This window comes from Suncus etruscus, chromosome 3 (assembly GCF_024139225.1).
Source record: "Suncus etruscus isolate mSunEtr1 chromosome 3, mSunEtr1.pri.cur, whole genome shotgun sequence".
Taxonomy (NCBI): Eukaryota; Metazoa; Chordata; class Mammalia; order Eulipotyphla; family Soricidae; genus Suncus; species Suncus etruscus.
Window position 1 is genome coordinate 11,848,218 of NC_064850.1, and position 19,045 is coordinate 11,867,262.

General features: G+C 45.4%; 1 protein-coding gene across 2 annotated transcripts in view; it reads left to right on the forward strand.

The window, feature by feature from the left end:
- The first annotated feature begins 1,020 nt into the window (after positions 1-1,020).
- The window catches only part of ARG2 (arginase 2), a 37,657-nt gene continuing 19,632 nt past the window's right edge, over positions 1,021-19,045 (forward strand). For both annotated transcript variants that reach the window (XM_049770453.1, XM_049770454.1), the window contains exons 1-2: positions 1,021-1,153; positions 2,075-2,147. In XM_049770453.1, coding sequence (XP_049626410.1) covers positions 1,043-1,153; positions 2,075-2,147 — 184 coding nt within the window. In that variant the 5' untranslated portion in view covers positions 1,021-1,042. The remainder of the gene's footprint in view (positions 1,154-2,074; positions 2,148-19,045) is intronic.

The window sequence follows — 19,045 nt, forward strand, 5'->3', positions numbered from 1 at the left end:
CAGGGATGACTCCTGGCTCTACGCTCAGAAATCACTCCTGGCAGGCTCGGGGGACCATATGGGATGCTGAGATTCGAACCACCGTCCTTCTGCATATAAGGCAAACGCCTTATACCTCCATGCTATCTCTCCGGCCCCACCTCCTCTATAAATTCTTTTTTTTGGGGGGGGGGTTTGGGCCACACCCGGTAACGCTCAGGGGTTACTCCTGGCTATGTGCTCAGAAGTTGCTCCTGGCTTGGGGGACCATATGGGACACCGGGGGATCGAACCGCGGTCCGTCCAAGGCTAGCGCAGGCAAGGCAGGCGCCTTACCTTTAGCGCCACCGCCCGGCCCCAAATTCTTGAATCAGTTCTGATGTTTTGGTGTGCAATAAATAACTAGTGCACCTGTTAGCCAGACAAAAAACTAAAATCTTCGAGAAAGTGATTGCCTTTTGCAAACCCTAACACCAAAAAAACACCTACATTGGGTGGGTGGGTTTGTAATTGGTCAGTCTCGCCCAGAGAGTGACCATTCATTTATAAAAGTGCTCTGTGGACCGAGTACTCATTTCTAAGTGCTTCAAGGACCGAAAGGTGGAGCAGGTGTCATTTTTCTGACCCTTGCGCTCCGCGATGGGACGGACGGTCAGAGCAGAAGGATGCAGGTTGGGTCCCTGCAGGTGCGAAGAAGAGGACGGGCAGGACCAGCCAGCCTCGTTCTGGTGCGCGACCTAGGCGGAGGGGGCGTGGCCTGAGCGGACCGCGGAGACACACCCACCGATACTCGAACTCTGATTGGCCGACGACTTACCGGGGGCGGGACCGGAGGTCCCTGGGATACCCAATGAGGGGCGTGGCCACGTAGATGGGCGGGTCTATGGCGTAAGTGGGCGTGGTCTTTACGGGAGGTGTGCCCGGCGGCGCTCATTTAAGGCGGCCGCCGCTGGAGCGGTCGGTCGCTTGCCAGGAGGACTGTCGCTGCTTCGCGCCGCCCAGCATCTTCTTCTTCTTCTTCTTCCTCCTCCTCCTCCTCCTCCTCCTCCTCCTCCTCATCATCATGTCGCTCCGGAGCAGCCTCTCGCGTCTCCTCCGGACGCAGGTGTATTGTGCCCCGAAGAAGTCCGTGCACTCGGTGGCCGTCATCGGGGCGCCCTTCTCCAGGGGACAGGTGAGCACTGGGAGAGGGATGATGATGGGGGGGTCATGATCCCCCCATTCATTCAATCCCCCAACCGGAATCAGCGAGAGAAAGGAGGTTGGGGGGGTGTCCCTGAGATTGGCCGCCGGGAGAGCACGTGAGATCCCCGGGACACACACTGGGGGGAGGCGATGTTGGGGTCCCCCGCATGCCCAAGGCTAGCCAGTGAGGCCTTCTCCCCGGGAAAGCGGTGCATCCCTCGGAGGGGGCTGGCATGGGCCCCCCCAAGGGGGGGGAATCGAGGCTGGGATGGGGCGAGAGGGAGCTCACTCAGCCAGATTTGGAGATTTGGGGGCTTCCCTGGTGCATCCACAAGGACCTGGATGCAGGCTGAGGGCGACAGGGGCTGTTTTGTTCTTTTCTTTTTTTGCATGAAAGAAGCCTGCTACCAAGAAAACTCACCGGTGGAGAGGCCGCACACGCATACACACACTCTCATGCAAACCTTATGCTATGCCTTGACCGCCGCTTGTCCTTCCCACACCGAGGGGGCCTTGAAAAGGTCCATTCATTCATTCAAGGGGTGGTGGTTTGCCCTCTCTGCCCTGCCCCGTTAGAAGTGATCAATCCTCACTCAGATGGAAATTAAAAGACACTTGGGTTTGCAGTATTTCAAAGGGATCTTGCTGGGAACTCATCTATTCCCAGATTTCTCTATTGACTATTTTATTCTGTTTTTGGGGGTTCCACCCAGCGGTGCTCAGGACTTAACTCCTGGCAGGCTCAGGAGGTCGTATGAGAGTACAGGTTTTAAACTCCTCCCCCCCCAGATGCAAGGCAAAGCTGTACTAATTAATTCTCTAGCCCTAGATTTCTTTATCCTTTGTGAGCTAAAGTGTTTTTTCTTTTCTTTTCTTTTTTTCATTATTTTTCCTCATGCATATGCGACAGAAAAGAAAAGGAGTGGAGTATGGTCCAGCTGCTGTCCGGGAAGCTGGCTTGATGAAAAGGCTGTCCGATTTGGGTAAGTGGATTAATTGACTTATTGGGGGGGGCACACCCAGTGACACTCAGGGGTTACTGCTGGCTATGCGCTCAGAAATCGCTCCTGGCTTGGGGGACCATATGGGATGCTGGGGGGATTGTCCTAGGTTAGCGTGTGCAAGGCAGATAGATGCCCTACCGCTTACGCTACTGCTCTGACCCCAGTTGGATTCATTTAAATATCTCTGAGGGCAGACCTACTTCAACTTCATCTCCAGGAACTGCTTGCACAAGGTCAGATGTGTTTTCGGGAAAGTCTCCTATTATCTTTTAGGATTCCATCTGGAACTTGAAGATCTATGACAAATGACAACAGAGTGTCTGTGAGGCTGTGAGGTCAAGTCTAGCAGGGTCTGAAACCAGCTGTGAGTGAGTGCAAGGTGATGCTAAGAATACTACACCAACTCTGATCGCACCTTTCTTCCTAAAACTGTAGTTTTCCTACCTCATGCCTTCATCTGTTTAGGAATTACAGATCTAGCCAATTTCCTCTCTTTTAAGTCACTGACTCCTAAAAAAAGCTCCATAAAAGCTTTATTACTGTAGCCAGAGCTTCAGATCAGTTGGTTTGGGTCACCCTCACCCCTTCTGGATTTTGGGGGTCCACACTGATACACAGAGCTTACTCCTGGCTCTAAGTTCATGGATCGCTCCTAGAAGAATTTAGTTTATTGGTTCTGAGATGGGATCCAGATACGGATTTTCATAAGAATTCCAGATAATGGGCCCGGAGAGATAGCACAGTGGCGTTTGCCTTGCAAGCAGCCGATCCAGGACCAAAGGTGGTTGGTTCAAATCCCGGTGTCCCATATGGTCCTCCGTGCCTGCCAGGAGCTATTTCTGAGTAGAAAGCCAGGAGTAACCCCTGAGCACCGCCAGTGTGGCCCAAAAACAAAAAAACAAAAACAAACAAAAAAAAATTAATTCCAGATAACCAGAAGTAAATGTATAGGCTTGTAATTAGGACAGTACTCTAAACTTACAAAACCGGAAGTAAATCCGAACCAAAGAGTAATGCTATTTGTGTAGTAATGGAGAACTTGTAACAGAACACCAAATGTTAATGCTTCCACCATAAGGTGGAAGATTCCTTCCTTATACTTGACCCCAGTGTTTTAGCTGAATTATGAATTTCCTCTTAACTTTTTCCCCGTAGTAATCACCAAATCCATTCCAGGGTCACTCCGTTTTTGTGGGGGGAAGGGCCTGCAACCAGTGACACTTAGGCTACTCTTGGCTCTGTACTCAGAAATTTCTTCTGGCCTGTTCTGGGGACCATATAGATGCTGGGGATTAAACCCAAGTCGGCCACCTGCAAGGCAAATGCCCTACCTGCTGTGCTATCACTTTGGCCCCTCATCTCCTTTTAAATTTTCACCAGAAATTACCTTCAATTTAGATAACCTTGAGTTGAAGATATGTAATGTTTCCCTGGGTCATATACGTAACTCCATTATAATTAGGGCAGCGTTTCATTTTAATAAGTTCCTTATTTTAATTATTCATTAACTGAATTATTATAGCTAGTCTCAATGTCTCACAAGTTATCTAAGGGGAAGAGTTTTTATTCCCACTTAGAAGTGAAGATACTGTACCTTTAAATCAACCAGACATTTAACCTTTAATAGGGGCCACACCCAGTGCTCTGCTGGGGTGGGGTCAGGGTGGGCGTTGGAGGAAGGGAATGGAACAGGGGATCAACTCAAGGCCATGTGCATGTCAGGCTCATGCTCTACCACTGGAGCTATCTCGCCAGCTAAAATATTTAGCCTTTTTATTAAGCAACTCTCTATAGGAAAGGCAACAATTTTTGGAATTAAATAAAGAAAAGTGAATAAGGGCCCGGAGAGATAGCACAGCGGTGTTTGCCTTGCAAGCAGCCGATCCAGGACCAAAGGTGGTTGGTTCGAATCCCAGTGTCCCATATGGTCCCCGTGTCTGCCAGGAGCTATTTCTGAGCAGACAGCCAGGAGTGACCCCTGAGCAATGCCGGGTGTGGCCCAAAAACCAAAAAAAAAAAAAAAAAAAAAAAAAAAAGAAAAGTGAATAAACCTTTACAGCCCACTGACTGAACTCAGGAATCACTTGAACTGCTGCTGATTTGCTTGATTCAGGCTGAAAATAAGAATTGGCTTTAGGGGCCGGAGCACAGAGCCAGAAGTAACTCCTGGGTGTCACTGGGTGTGGTCCAAAAACAACAAACTAAAAGAGAAGTGGCTTTAGCCTCACCTAAGTGACAGTTCTAATACCCTGCTGAGGCTGCTGAGAGAGAGGAACAAATTTGTAGTATTTTCTCTTACTCATGCTTTGCAGACCTTTCCTGTCACAGTATTTTTCCACTCCAACCTGGGGAAGCCATTCGCCTTTTAAACACTAGCTCTGCAAAGCTCTCAGCCTACCGGGACAGTGAAACTTCAGTTTCTTTTCTCTTTTCTTTTCTTTTTTTAATATTTTGGCTCTAGAGTTTAATCCTTCCCCTCTAGTATCCCCAACCCTCTGAAATAGAATCTCATTGCATATTAATAAGACGGGCTTGATGCATATTTCTAGCATGTGGTTTTTGGCAAATTTTCAGGGCACTGGAAGGAACCAAGAGGTTTCTACTGCTCCATTTTGAGGCAGTTAAAAGAAAAAAAGTCTGGGCCGGGCGGTGGCGCTGGAGGTAAGGTGCCTGCCTTGCCTGCGCTAGCCTAGGACAGACCGCGGTTCGATCCCCCGGCATCCCATATGGTCCCCCAAGAAGCCAGGAGCAACTTCTGAGCGCATAGCCAGGAGTAACCCCTGAGCGTCACAGGGTGTGGCCCAAAAACCAAAAAAAAAAAAAAAAAAAAAAAAAAAAAAAAAAGAAAAAAAGTCTAGCATTTTCAGTAAGCAAGGGTCAAATGTGAAGGAGGAGAAGATCCAGGCCAGGGACTGGTAACCTCCACAAATCCTGTTCTGATGTCACAGGATGCTGCTGTCTCCATGGCATTCGTGAAACCTCCTGCTTTCTTGACTAAATGTACTTGATCTAGTGGTGAGACTTGTTTTTCCTAAGCCTTGGGTTTAGTGAGGACACTACATGGTTCCTCTCCCAGGTAACCACTTACTTTAGTATTTAGAGAGAGTAAGAGAAGCAGAGCGCAAATGTACCTCTGTTCCTGATTCTTTTTAGCTCTGGTTAGCCACAGTAATATACCCTTTAGTTTTCAAAAATAGAATGAATGTCTATGGAGAAAGAGGGCGGTGAACGAAGATGAACAGTTTGTTCTCCCTCTCATTGTAATTATGGTAACATGACCCAGTGGTGGTATCCGTGAGGGCCATTGGACCAACTGGAAGTGTCTAGAGTTCCGAGAAGACATTTTGGAAACATCAGCTTGGCTAAAGGACGTTCATCTTTTCGGTTTCATTTGGGTAGCAGCAGAATAGGAATCTCAGTTGAGATTCAAGACTTTGGTTGGGGGGGGGGGCTTCTACAGTCGGGGAGTTAGGTACCTGCTTTGCATGAAGCTGACCCAGGTTTAATCCTCAACATCCCAGAAGGTCCCCTGAACCCATTATTTGTGATTGCTGAGTACAGAGATAGGAGTAACTCCTAAGAGCCACCAGGTGTGCCCCCAAAACAGTAACCAAAAGGGAATTTGGTTGAGGCTTCAAAAGCTAGCTGATCAGAATTGCTGACAGAGGGGCCAGGAAGGTGGTGCTAGAGGTAAGGTGTCTGCCTTGCAAGCACTAGCGTAGGACAGACCGCAGTTCAATCCCCGGCGTCCCATATGGTCCCCCCAAGCCAGGGGCAATTTCTGAGCGCATAGCCAGGAGTAACCCCTGAGCATCAAACGGGTGTGGCCCAAAAATCAAAACCAACCAAACCAAACAAAACAAAACAAAAAAAAGAATTGCTGACAGAGGGCCTGAGGTGATTGTCTTTTTTTGGGGGAGAGGAGGGTAGATATGCTTAGGCCATACCCCATGGTGCTCAGGGGCTAATCCTGGCTCTATACTTCTGGTGATGCTTTGGGGGATCATTGGCCGATAGGGGAATAAACCAAGATCAGCTGTACGCAAAGGGTGTGAGTGCCTTAACCACTGTATTATCTCTGGTCCCAGAGGTGATAGTTTAAACATGAATATGATGAAAACTCTTCATCTGGGATGGGTCAAATATGTGAGTTCAGGGATCTGCGCTTATTTTACCTGGTTGCTGAAGAATATTAAAAATTGTGAGCTTTAATTATATAGAATGGTGCATCCATCCGCGTGGCTTCTGTGCTACCATTACTGAAACTACTATGAGTAAATATGCCCATTGAATTGTCAACCTCCATTTTGCTGAACCTCTGTTGCAAAAATGACCACTTTAGGGCTGAATTGGTGGCGCAAGCGATAAGGTGTCTGCCTAGCCCGCGCTAGCCTAGGGCGGATCACTGTTCAATCCCCGGGCATCCCATATGGTCCCCCAAGCCAGGAGCGATTTCTGAGCATATAGCCAGGAGTAAACCCTTAGCATCCAAGGGTTCAGTCCCCCAATACTGCCAGGAGTGATTTCTGGGCACAGAGCCAGGAGTAACCCCTAAGCACTGTCAAGTGTGACCCCAAAACAAACAAATAAAAAAGACCACTTTATTCCTGAAATATGCCCCTCTGTTATGCCAAGATTCTGCTCTTAGTCTTCAGTCTCTCCTAGCTGTTCCTCCATAACTCATTTCTAAGATTCTCCTTTCCCCAAGCCCCAGATGTGGCTGTTCCTTATGGTTCCTCCCTGACGTTTTCTCATTGTGAATGAATGTCTTGGATCAATCCCATCCGATCCCTACCTCACACTTTACAACTCTGACCTTTAGAAAGAATGGGTGGGGAACCTTTCTTATTTTTTCATTTGCCACACGCCACGGACCATTTGATATCTATATTATTTCTGGCCATATAGTATGGACAAGCAGGCTATGGGCAGCTGATGAAAAGCAGACATGTCTTCTAGTTGTGTACCAGTGTGAGACCACATGATTTTGTTTGCTTTTCTTCTTTGATTTTGGGCCACACCCAGCCGTGCTCAGGGCTTACTCGTGATGGTACCAGGGGACCCCATGTGGTGCCAGGAATCGAACCCAAGTCAGCCATGTACACCTCACGTGCTTTTCCTGCTATACTCTCTCTCTAGTCCCTAAGAGGCCTATGAGGTCACAGCCAGATAACCTATATCCCTGGCTCTAGAATAAGGAGTTTTAAACTTTTTCCTCTCATGACTCTATTTTGCATGGAAAAAACTGTATTATCCCATTTACACAGGTATATAAAATAGGTATAAAAAGAAAACATTTGTTGATCATAATAAATTTAATTTAAAGCAACTGTTTTTCTTTTTTTTTTTTTTTTTTTTTTTTGTGGTTTTTGGGTCACACCCGGCAGTGCTCAGGGGTTATTCCTGGCTCCAGGCTCAGAAATTGCTCCTGGCAGGCACGGGGGACCATATGGGACGCCGGGATTCGAACCGATGACCTCCTGCATGAAAGGCAAACGCCTTACCTCCATGCTATCTCTCCGGCCCCAAAGCAACTGTTTTTCATGACTCCCACATTGAGTTATTACAAACCTAGAGGGTCACAAACCATGGCTGAAGAAGTTAAGAAGCTGCTCTGTCTTCCCATCTTTGTTCTCAGTAGCCTTTCTCTCACATGCCTGATATTCAGCATGTTCAAAACAAAATTCATTCTCTTCTCCTTCTGATTAGTTCCTCATGCTTTTTTTCTATTATTCTGTTTTCACCGTCATTTAGTCAAGTCAAACTTCAAGTCCACACAATTCCTTTATCTTTGTGTTTCTTTCTTTCTTTTTTTTTTTTTTTTTTTTTTGGTTTTTGGGCCACACCCGTTTGACACTCAGGGGGTATTCCTGGCTATGTGATCAGAAATCGCCCCTGGCTTGGGGGGACCATATAGGATGCCAGGGATCGAACCGCTGTCCATCCTACACTAGTGCTTGCAAGGCAGACACCTCACCCCTAGTGCCACCTCCCCGGCCCCTATCTTTGTGTTTCTTAGATCTGTTCTGTCTTGTTGGTTTTAGAGTCCGTTTCCCTATTGTTTTGGTTTATTACTGTCCAGCTCTCAGTTGGCTATTACTTTTCTTTTTTGGGGGAGAGGTTGGGTTTTGGGCCACACCTGGTGGCACTCAGGGGTTACTCCTGGCTCTGCACTCAGAAATCACTCCTGGCAGGCTTGGAATGCTGGGGATCGAACCCGGGTCTGTCCCAGATCAGCAACGTGCAAGGCAAATGCCCTACCACTGTGGTATCGCTCCAGCCCCTTGCTGTTACTTTTCCACTGGTACCACTGGTCTTATTTTCCCCTTCCTTAGTTCACCTTCATCACTGCCACCAAGTGACAAAAACAAGAGATAAAATTCCTCTTCTGCTTAGTCTATGACTTTCCTTTTAAATGTGCCCATGTTGGGCCGGCGAGGTGGCGCTCGAGGTAAGGTGTCTGCCTTGCAAGCGCTAGCCAAGGAAGGACTGAGGTTCGATCCCCCAGAGTCCCATATGGTCCCTGCAAGCCAGGGGCGATTTCTGAGCGCTTAGCCAAGAGCAACCCCTGAGCATCAAACGGGTGTGTGGCCCGAAAAAAAAACATGCAAATATTAAATGTGCCCATGTTATTGCCTTTGGTGATTTATAAATCATTATTTGCTAATTTCTCATATTTGCTGTGGTTAGTATTACTAATTATCAGATTAGTACTAACAATATTACTAGTATCACGTTTTTTTTTTCTTTTTGGGGGGGGTCACACCTGTTCAGGGGTTACTCCTTGCTCTACGCTCAGAAATCACTCCTGGCAGGTATGGGGGATCATATGGGATGCTGGGATTTGAACCACCATCCTTCTGCATGCAAAGCAAACACCCTATCTCATTGCTATCTCTCTGGCCCCATAGTATTGGATTTTATTTTCCTAGCTATGTGCTCAGAAATTGCTCCTAGCTTGGGGGACCATATGGGACTCCCAGGGATCAAAGTATAGTCCATCCTATGTTAGCTCATGCAACTTACACCACTGCTCCGGCCCCTAGCTTGTTTTATTTTTAGCAACTGCTTACAACAAGAATGAGATCTCTGCTAAATACATTTTACTTTTAAGTTATAAAATTTTTCTTTGGAGCTGGAGTGATAATACAAAGGGACTTGCCTTGCACATAGCCGACTTGGGTTCGATCCAGGTCCACCAAACCTGCCAGGAGTGATCCTTGAGCACTGCGAAGTGTGCCCCCCCCAAAAAAAAAGTGTTTTTAAACAGTTTATTTATTGATTGGTTTTTGGGGCCACACCCAGCGCTCAGGGATAACTCCTGGCTCTATTACTCAGAAATAGCTCCTGGCAGGTTCGGGGGACCATATGGGATGCCAGGAATTAAACCCAGATCTGTCCCGGGTCAGCCACATGCAAGGCAAATGCCCTACTGCTGTTCTGTCTCTCCAGTCCCAAAACAAAATTTTTTAATTTTTTTTTTGCGGGGAGGGAGAAGGGTGTGTGAGGATATACCACACTGGTCAGTGCTGATTGGGCAACCACGTGTTGCTAGGAACTGAACTGGGGTTGGCCACATGCAAAGCATGCTCCTTAATTCCTTGTATCATCTATCAGTAGTGTTGTGTGTTCTATACTTAACCAACAGGACATGTCCTTGATTTGTGTCACCCTCCTGTACCTTTTAGCTCCCATGCACACTTCTCTTGCAGTTAAGATTGTGGGTACTTGGTCCACAGAAAAACCCATCTCAAGCTGTAATTTGAAATTTAAGAAAGGGCAGCAGAGATTTCATTCACTGTGATCGCAGTTGGAGCAGTAGTTCCAGCATAAAGTTCTGTCCCATGTCAGGGGGGTCAGCCATGCAAGCTGTAATGCCTTTGGCTGATGGCAGAAGTGATAGTTAAACCACTGGTTTGGAATCAGTTACCACACCGGATCATCCTGAAGTGTGACTTTTGGGACCTTTGTTCACAGCAATGTGGCCTTTAAAAAACACATTTTGGCTCTCATAAATAATCTGGGGTGGGGGGGCTGTCTGGAGATGACCTGATGATGAAGAGTCAGCCTCGCAAGCATGGTGTCTCGTGTCTATCCTCGGTGACACCCACACAGGCCAAGAATGATTCTAGTTATACTGCCATTAACAACTGCACTACTTAGTGGAAATGAGCACCACAACCAAGTGAGCACAATCGCTGGTTACAATTATAAAAGGGAAGAAGGACTAGAAAAAAAAACCTGGGCCGAAGAGATAGCACAGCAGGTAGGGCGTTTGCCTTGCATGTTTGCCTGGCATGCCTTGTATGCCAACCCAGGACAGAAAGACGGTGGTTCAATCCCCCAGCTTCTCATATGGTCCCCGAGTCTGCCAGGAGTGAGTTTTGAGCACAGAGTTAAAAATATCCCTGAGTGCCATCGGTGTGACCCAAAACCAAAACGAAACAAAATCTGGGGTCTGAGTGATAGCACAGGTGTAGGCATTGGCCTTGCATGGAGCTGACCTGAGACAGACCTGGGTTTGATCCCCAGCATCTCATGTGATTGCCGAAGCCTGCCAGGAGATATTTCTGTGCTCAGAGCCAGGAGTAACTCAAGTGCTGCTGGGTGTGGCCAAAACAAAAAAACAAACAAAAAAATCTGATTACCAAAATTGAACAAACTTTTCTGCTAAAACTAGCTAGAACAGATGTTAGGAGCTTAAAAATCTAACTGACAGGGGCCAGAGAGATAGCAAGTAAGGGGTTTGCCTTGCATGCAGAAGGACAGTGGTTCGAATCCCGGCAACCCATATGGTCCCCCAAGTCTGCCAGGAGCGATTTCTGAGTTCTGCCAGGTGTGACCCAAAAACCAAAAAAAATCTAACTGACAAAATATCTTACAATGTTAGTAATAAGCTTACTTATTACTAGAATACTCAAAGCTTGCTCTCCCCAAGTCCTTAATACTAGGTTCTTATTTTGTTTACTTGGCACAGTCTTTTATAAGTTAATATAACTTGGGTTATTCTCTTTGATCTCTAGTTAATTGAAGACTACATCTTAGCCTTTTTGGATTTCAGCAACTCTATGCTTTCTTGATGCTTTGATTTTGGAACCATTATGTTCCTTGATGCTATCTCTGCAAATAATTCTCAAGTTTTAATTATTTTTTAAAAATAGGGGGCCAAGGGGCCGGGAAGGTGGCGCTAGAGGTAAGGTGTCTGCCTTGCAAGCGCTAGCGTAGGACGGACCACAGTTCGATCCCCCGGCGTCCCATATGGTCCCCCCAAGCCAGGAGCAACTTCTGGGCGCATAGCCTGGAGTAACCCCTGAGCATCACAGGGTGTGGCCCAAAAACCAAAAAAAAAAAAAAAAAAAATAGGGGGCCAAAAGGCACATGAAAAAATGTTCCACATCATTAATTACCAGGGAGATGCAAATCAAAACAGCAATGACGTACCATCTCACGCCACATGCACACATCACAAAGAACAAGAACAATAAGTCCTGGCAGGGATGTGGAGAGAAAGGAACTCTCATTCACTGCCGGTGGGAATGCTGTCTAGACCAGCTTTTGTGAAAAACAATATGGAGATTCCTCAAAAAACTGGAAATTGAGCTTCCATATGATCCAGCTGTACCACTCCTAGGGATATAACCCTAGGTACACAAAAACACAATACAAAACTGCTTTCCTCACACCTATATTCATCGCAGCACTATTTACATTAGCCAGACTCTGGAAACAACCAACATGCCCTTCAACAGACAAGTGGCTAAAGAAACTGTGGTACATATACACTATGGGGTATTATTTAGCCATCAGGAGAGATAATGTCATGAAATATTCCTATACATGGATGGACATGGAAACTATTATGCTGAGTGAAATAAGTCAGGGAGAGAGAGACACAGAATAGTCTCACTTATCTATGGGTGTTAAGAAAAATTAAAGACATTATTGTGATAATACTCAGAGATGAGGGCCAGAAGGACCAGCTCACGATATGAAGCTCAGCTCAGAGAGGGGTGAGTGCAGTTGGAGAAATAATACACTAACAACTACCATGACAATGTTAATGAGTGAGAGAAGTAGAATACATGTTTTAAATACAGGTGGGGGGTGTTGGCAAGAGGGAGATGGGGGGCATTGGTGGTGGAAATGTTGCACTGATAAAGGGTGGGTTTTCTTTTTGTGACTGAAACCCAACTACAGTCATGTTTGTAATGGTGTTTAAATAAAGATATTATTTAAAAAAAAAAAAAAACAGAGGCCAGAATGATAGCTCAATAGGGCATGCTTGTAGGAGGCCCAGTTTGATTCAGGCACTAGAGGATCCCTGAGCACAAAGCCAGAAATAACCTCTGAGCATTGCCAGGTGTGGCCCAAAAACTGACACACACACACACACACACACACACACATACACACACACACATACACACACACACACACACACACAATCCTTATATTCTAGGTATAGCTGACTGGTAAGCAAACCTACCTTAAAAATTACTGTAAGTTTGGGGCCGGAGTGGTGGCGCAAGCAGTAAGGAGTGCCTTGTGCATGCTAGCCTAGGATCAAGGATCAATCCCCCAGCATCCCATATGGTCTCCCAAGCCAGGAGCTATTTCTGAGCGCATAGCCAGGAGTAATTCCTGAGTGTTAATGGGTGTGGCCCAAAAACCAAAAAAAAATTTACTCTGAGTTAATAATAATCAATATTTTATATCTTGAACATGTGGCACTTAGACTATATAGTTACCAAATTTCATAGAACTTAAATATGTGAATTAGGGGGCAGGAGAGATAGCATGGAAATAGGGCATTTGCCTCGCATGCAGAAGGATGGTGGTTTGAATCCCGGCATCCCATATGGTCCCCCCGAGCCTGCCAGGAGCGATTTCTGAGTGTAGAGCCAGGAGGAACCCCTGAACACTGCCAGAAATGCCTAAGAACAAGACCCCCCCCCAAAAAAAAAAGCCCTGAAGATAGTGGTGGATGGTTTAAAACAAATAAAAAAATATGCCTCAAAGCTGTTTAACATTAAAGCCTATACAAAGTTTGTTATTTTTTATATTAAAAACTTTGAGCACTAAGTTTTAGCTACTAGAAATACAGCTGAATAAAGCTGATCATTATCTCCGTCATGGAATTCTCATCAAAATTGGATGGAAATAGATATATGTGTAACATACATGATCTCAGATGGTAATGGGTACTATAAGATAAATGAAAGCAAGGAACAAGGACATCGCGTGCCGGTTACAGGACAAGTTCTACATAAGTAGATAAGGTCTCATTGGGAAAAATGTCATTTGAAAAGACCTTTGGAAGGTGAGGAGAATGTTATCTGGGAGAACATTCATTGCAGAAGGAATAGGAAGAGCAAAGATCCTGGATCAGAATGTTGTATGGAATGTTGGGGAACAGAAGGAAATTACTGAGTTCTCATCAGTAGTTGCCATGAAGGATCTTTTGTTTTTCCCTTCCCTTCCCCCTTCCCTTCCTTCCTTTCCCTTCCCTTCTCTTTCCCTTTCCCTTTCTCTTTCTTTCCCTTCTTCCCTTTCTCTTTCTTTCAAGTTACTCCTGATTTACACTCACTTCTGGCAGGCTTGGAGGATCATGTGGGATGCCGGGGATCTAATCTGGGTCCATCCTGGGTTGGCTGCATGCAAGGCAAATGCTCTACCACTGTGCTATTAATCTGACCCCTTGCTTTTTCTTTTTCTTTTTTTTTGTTTTGTTTTTGTTTTTGTGTCACACCCGGCAGGCAGCCCTCAGGGGACCATACGGGATGTCGGGATTCAAATCACCAACCTGCTGCATGCAAGGCAAAACACCTTACCTCCATGCTATTTCTGGTCCCTGCTTTTCCTTTTTTATTTTATTTTATTTTTTGTGTTTTTGGGCCACACCCGTTTGGTGCTCAGGGGTTACTCCTGGCTAAGCGCTCAGAAATTGCCCCTGGCTTGTGGGGACCATATGGGACGCGGTCCTTCCTTGGCTAGCGCTTGCAAGGCAGACACCTTACCTCTAGCGCCACCTCTCCGCCCCTGCTTTTCCTTTTTAAATGTCAATTCTGAAGGCACTTGGGGGCCTCCAAGGTCATACTCTGCAGTGTTAAGAATGAACTATCTCCTTGGCCTCAGTCTTTTACTATCTAAGAAGTCATAAAATCTGAATTTCTAATTTAGGAAATTCAGAAATTGTAGGGCTTTGTTTGTTTTTGGGTCACATTCAGCCGTGTTCAGGAGTTACTCCTGGCTATGCGCTCAGAACTCCTGATAGGCTCAGTGGACCGTATGAGATGCCAGCGATCAAATTTGGGTTGGCTACATGCAAGGCAAACACCTTACTTGCTGTGCTATTGCTCCAGTCCTAGAAATATGCTTTTTTTTTTGTTTGTTTTTTGGGTTTTGGTTTTTGGGCCACACCCGGCGGTGCTCAGGGGTTACTCCTGGCTGTCTGCTCAAAAATAGCTCCTGGCAGGCACGGGGGACCATATGGGACACCGGGATTCGAACCAACCACCTTTGGTCTTGGATCGGCTGCTTGCAAGGCAAACGCCGCTGTGCTATCTCTCCGGGCCCTAGAAATATGTTTTTTAATGGAAGATCTGACATTTAAAGTTTATTTCTCCTTTCTCTATTCCTCCCTCTTTTTTCTTTCTTCCTTTCTTTTTCTTTTTTTCTTTCTTCTTTTCCTCCCCCCTCTTTTTCTCTTTATTCTTTTCTTTTATTTCTTTCGTTTTTACTGTCTCTCTCTCTCTCTTCTGTTTCTCTTCCTCTTTGTTCCTCCTCTCCTCCCCTTCTCTCTCTCTCTCTCTCTTAGCAGGGCTCAGGGGTTGCTCACAGTAGTGTTACAATTGAGCCCAGGGCTCAGTAACCAGGAAAGCACTTTCTCAGCCTTTCCCTACTTCCTCCCTAGCCCTGGGAGATCTGTGTTATCAAACACTAACTGATGATATCAATGGAAATGGTGTAAGACCTGCAACCATTTTTTTTTTCTTCCATAAAAGGAAAAGTAACAGGGCAAAATGGTCACATTCAACTTGTTCAGAACTCTGCTGCAAACTTTTGGTTGATTTTTTCTGTCTTGGGGTACCAGAGCAATAGTACTCTAGATGGGATCATTTGCATATGGCCAACTCAGGTTCAGTGCACCCGATTTGGTCCACTGAGCCACGCCAGCAGTGATCCCTGAATGAAGAGCCAGGAATAAACCTGAGCTCTGCAAGGTGTGATCCAAAAGCCAAAAAGAAAAATAACTGTATTTCATAACAGCTGTCTTATTTACCCTTTTCTAGCTCAGCCAGAACTTGGAGAACCAATGGTCTGTTGTAGCAGTGCAAAGACAGCTGGGTGAATAATCCAAAACCCAGTCTCACAGAATTACCTCCTGTCAATGTGGTGGTTTTCTAAAGATTCCAACCACAAGGCTGTCTTTACCAACATAGAACCAAAAAAGGAATCCAGTAAAAAGGGTTGGAACAATAGTATATTCATATACAAGGAAAAAAACCGAACAGGGAGGACCCCTGTGTCATCATGTTTTTTTTTTTTAATCACATAATTCAATGTCTAGAGTTCTTTTCGTTTGTTGTTTTTTTGGTTTTTGGACCATAACTGGCAGCACTCAGGAGTTACTCCTGGCTTTGTGCTCAGAAATGGCTCCTGGCAGGCTCAGGGGACCATATGGGATGCCGGGAATTGAACCCAGGTCTATCCTGGATTGTCCACATGCAAGGCAAACATCCTACCACTGTGCTCTCTCTCTGGCCCAATGGTCTAGAGTTCTAAATGAGAAGTATTAGAAGAAAATATAGGACTAAATCTTTGACTTTGGATTAATGATTTCTTAAAATATTCCACATGCAATCTCAAGGGTAGAGTGCTGTCACCTACGTATTATAAACCCAGAAAAGGATTCAGATGACCACAGAGTACAGTGCATGGGCCCTGACTTATTTTGGGGGGGGGTCACACCCGGCAACGCTCAGGGGTTACTTCTGGCTCTATGCTTAGAAATCGCTCCTGGCAGGCTCAGGGGACCATATGGGATGCCAAGATTTGAACCACTGTCCTGCATGCAAAGCAAATGCCCTACTTCCATGCTATCTTTCCAGCCCTCGGTCTCTGACTTTTTTTTTTTTTTTTTTTTTTTGGTTTTTGGGTCACACCCGGCAGTGCTCAGGGGTTACTCCTGGCTCTATGCTCAGAAATGGCTCCTAACAGGCTCGGGGGACCATATGGGATGCTGGTATTCGAACCACGGTCCTTCTGCATGGAAGGCAAACGCCCTACCTACATGCTATCTCTCTGGCCCTCGGACCCTGACTTTTTTTAAAGGATTAAGTTGCAAATGAACCTTGGAAGCATAGTTAATAAAGGAAGCAGACACATAAAGGTCTTATCAAAAAAATGATACCTATCGGTATCATTTCATTTATATTAACTGTCTTTAGAGTTTGCAGTCTGTAAAGATGAAGTAGAAAAGTGGTTTCCAGGGGCTGTGGAGAATAAGTGCTTATGAGTACTGATTGCATTTGGAGTTCATGAAGCTGGGAAGTAGTAATTTGTGAGTGTCCTAGCAAAAATGCAAAAAAAAAAGGCAGCAAAGAATTTAAATTATTTCAAGTTATTTCAAGGCAGTTTATGATCTAACATCTGCCATGTTCTATTCTGATAGGTTAAAAGCCAATTAATAATAATAACAACAAGGGCCGGTCGGTGGCGCTGGAGGTAAGGTGCCTGCCTTACCTGCGCTAGCCTTGGACGGACCGCGGTTCGATCCCCCGGCGTCCCATATGGTCCCCCAAGCCAGGAGCGACTTCTGAGCGCATAGCCAGGAGTGACCCCTGAGCGTCAAATGGGTGTGGCCCAAAAACTAAAAAAAAAAAAAAAAAAAAAATAATAACAACAAACCACTGCTTAGCAGCAGAGTAATTGCCCTGCATATGAGTTCCTGAGTTCAATCCCTGAGACCAAAAAGAGAAAGAAAGGCCAATTATAGTACCCAATGATAGCTAGCATCAAAATGGTGAGAAAATTACAAAGAAATTGGGACCCCCTCTGCAATTTTAATAGGAATGTATTTTTTGGGTTTTTTTGGGGGACGGGTGCAGACTCAGTGATACTTAGGGGTTACTCCTGGCCCTGCACTCAGGAATTACCTTTAGTGTTGCTATGGGACCTTATGGGATGCCGGAGATCAAATCCAGGTCAGTTGCATGCAAGGCAAGTACTCTACCCATTGTACTATTTCTCTTCCCCCTTTGGAAGGAATGTAAAATAGTCACCAGGGGTGAGAGGGTGGGAATGGGGGATCAGTTAAGAGTTGCCTCAAAACATTAGAAGGACAATTAGCTTATAATCTAGCAATTCCACTCTGCCATATCCTATATATCTTCCAGTTTAACCATTTTTCCTAGTGTATCTCTTACATTTCCCATGACAGTTATTGTTCTCTCGGCTATTCCAACTCCAATGTAAAAACTCTCTTAACTACATTCTCTTCCAAGTCATCATCCAACTGTATCGACATAGATTCTTTCACCTCCTCAGAGGATGGAGGGACCCAAGGCCTTCCATCCTCCTTGTGATGACAGCTTAAAATATCAGTTATTGAAGGAAAATTATTAACTCTGCAGTCAACAATCTGGAAAGAAGTCCAGAGCTGGTTTGGCAGCTCTGTTCCCTCCAGTACAGATCGAGATTTGTATCTTGCTGAACTGCTAAGCAAAGCAGGATCTAGTCATGGCCTCATTTCAGGCAGCAGAGGGAAGAATGAATAAGGCTCAAGGGTGAACTCGTGTTTTCCTTTAAAGAAGTTTTCTGAACAATTCTATCTATCTATCTATCTACCTACCTCTATTTACTGGTTGTTGGGCAACACCCAGGCTACTCCCTATTTGTGGTACTTGGAGTATAGGATGCTGAGAATCAAACCTAAGGTGGCCATATGCAAGGCAAATGTCCCACCTGTTGTAATATCTATCCAGACATTTTGTTTTGTTTTGGTTTTGGGTCACATCGGGCAGTGCTCAGGGATTACTCCTGGCTCTACACTCAGAAATTGTTCCTGGCAGGCTCAGGGAACCATATGGGATGTCAGGATTTGAAACACCGTCTTTCTGCATGCAAGGCAAACACCCTACCTCCATGCTATCTCTCCGGCCCCTCCAGACATATTTTAAAAATTAATTTACTGGAACTCTTATCCACTGCTGGTGGGAATGCCGTCTAGTTCAACCTTTATGGAAAACAATATGGAGATTCCTCCAAAAACTGGAAATCGAGCTCCCATACGATCCAGCTATACCACTCCTAGGAATATACCCTAGGAACATAAAAATACAATACAAAAACCCCTTCCTTACACCTATATTCATTGCAGCACTATTTACCATAGCAAGGCTATGGAAACAACCAAGATGCTCTTCAACAGACGAATGGCTAAAGAAACTGTGGTACATATACACAATGGAATATTATGCAGCTGTCAGGAGAGATGAAGTCATGAAATTTTCCTATACATGGATGTACACGGAATCTATTATGCTGAGTGAAATAAGTCAGAGAGAGAAAAATGCAGAATGGTCTCACTCATCTGTGGGTTTTAAGAAAAATGAAAGACATTCTTGCAATAATAATTTTCAGACACAAAAGAGAAAAGAGCTGCAAGTTCCAGCTCACCTCAGGAATCTCACCACAAAGAGTGATGAGTTTAGTTAGAGAAATAACTACATTTTGAACTGTCCTAATAATGAGAATGTATGAGGGAAATGGAGAGCCTGGTTAGAGTACAGGCGGGGGTCGGGTGGGGAGGAGGGAGACTTGGGACATTGGTGATGGGAATGTTGCACTGGTGATGGGGGGTGTTCTTTACATGA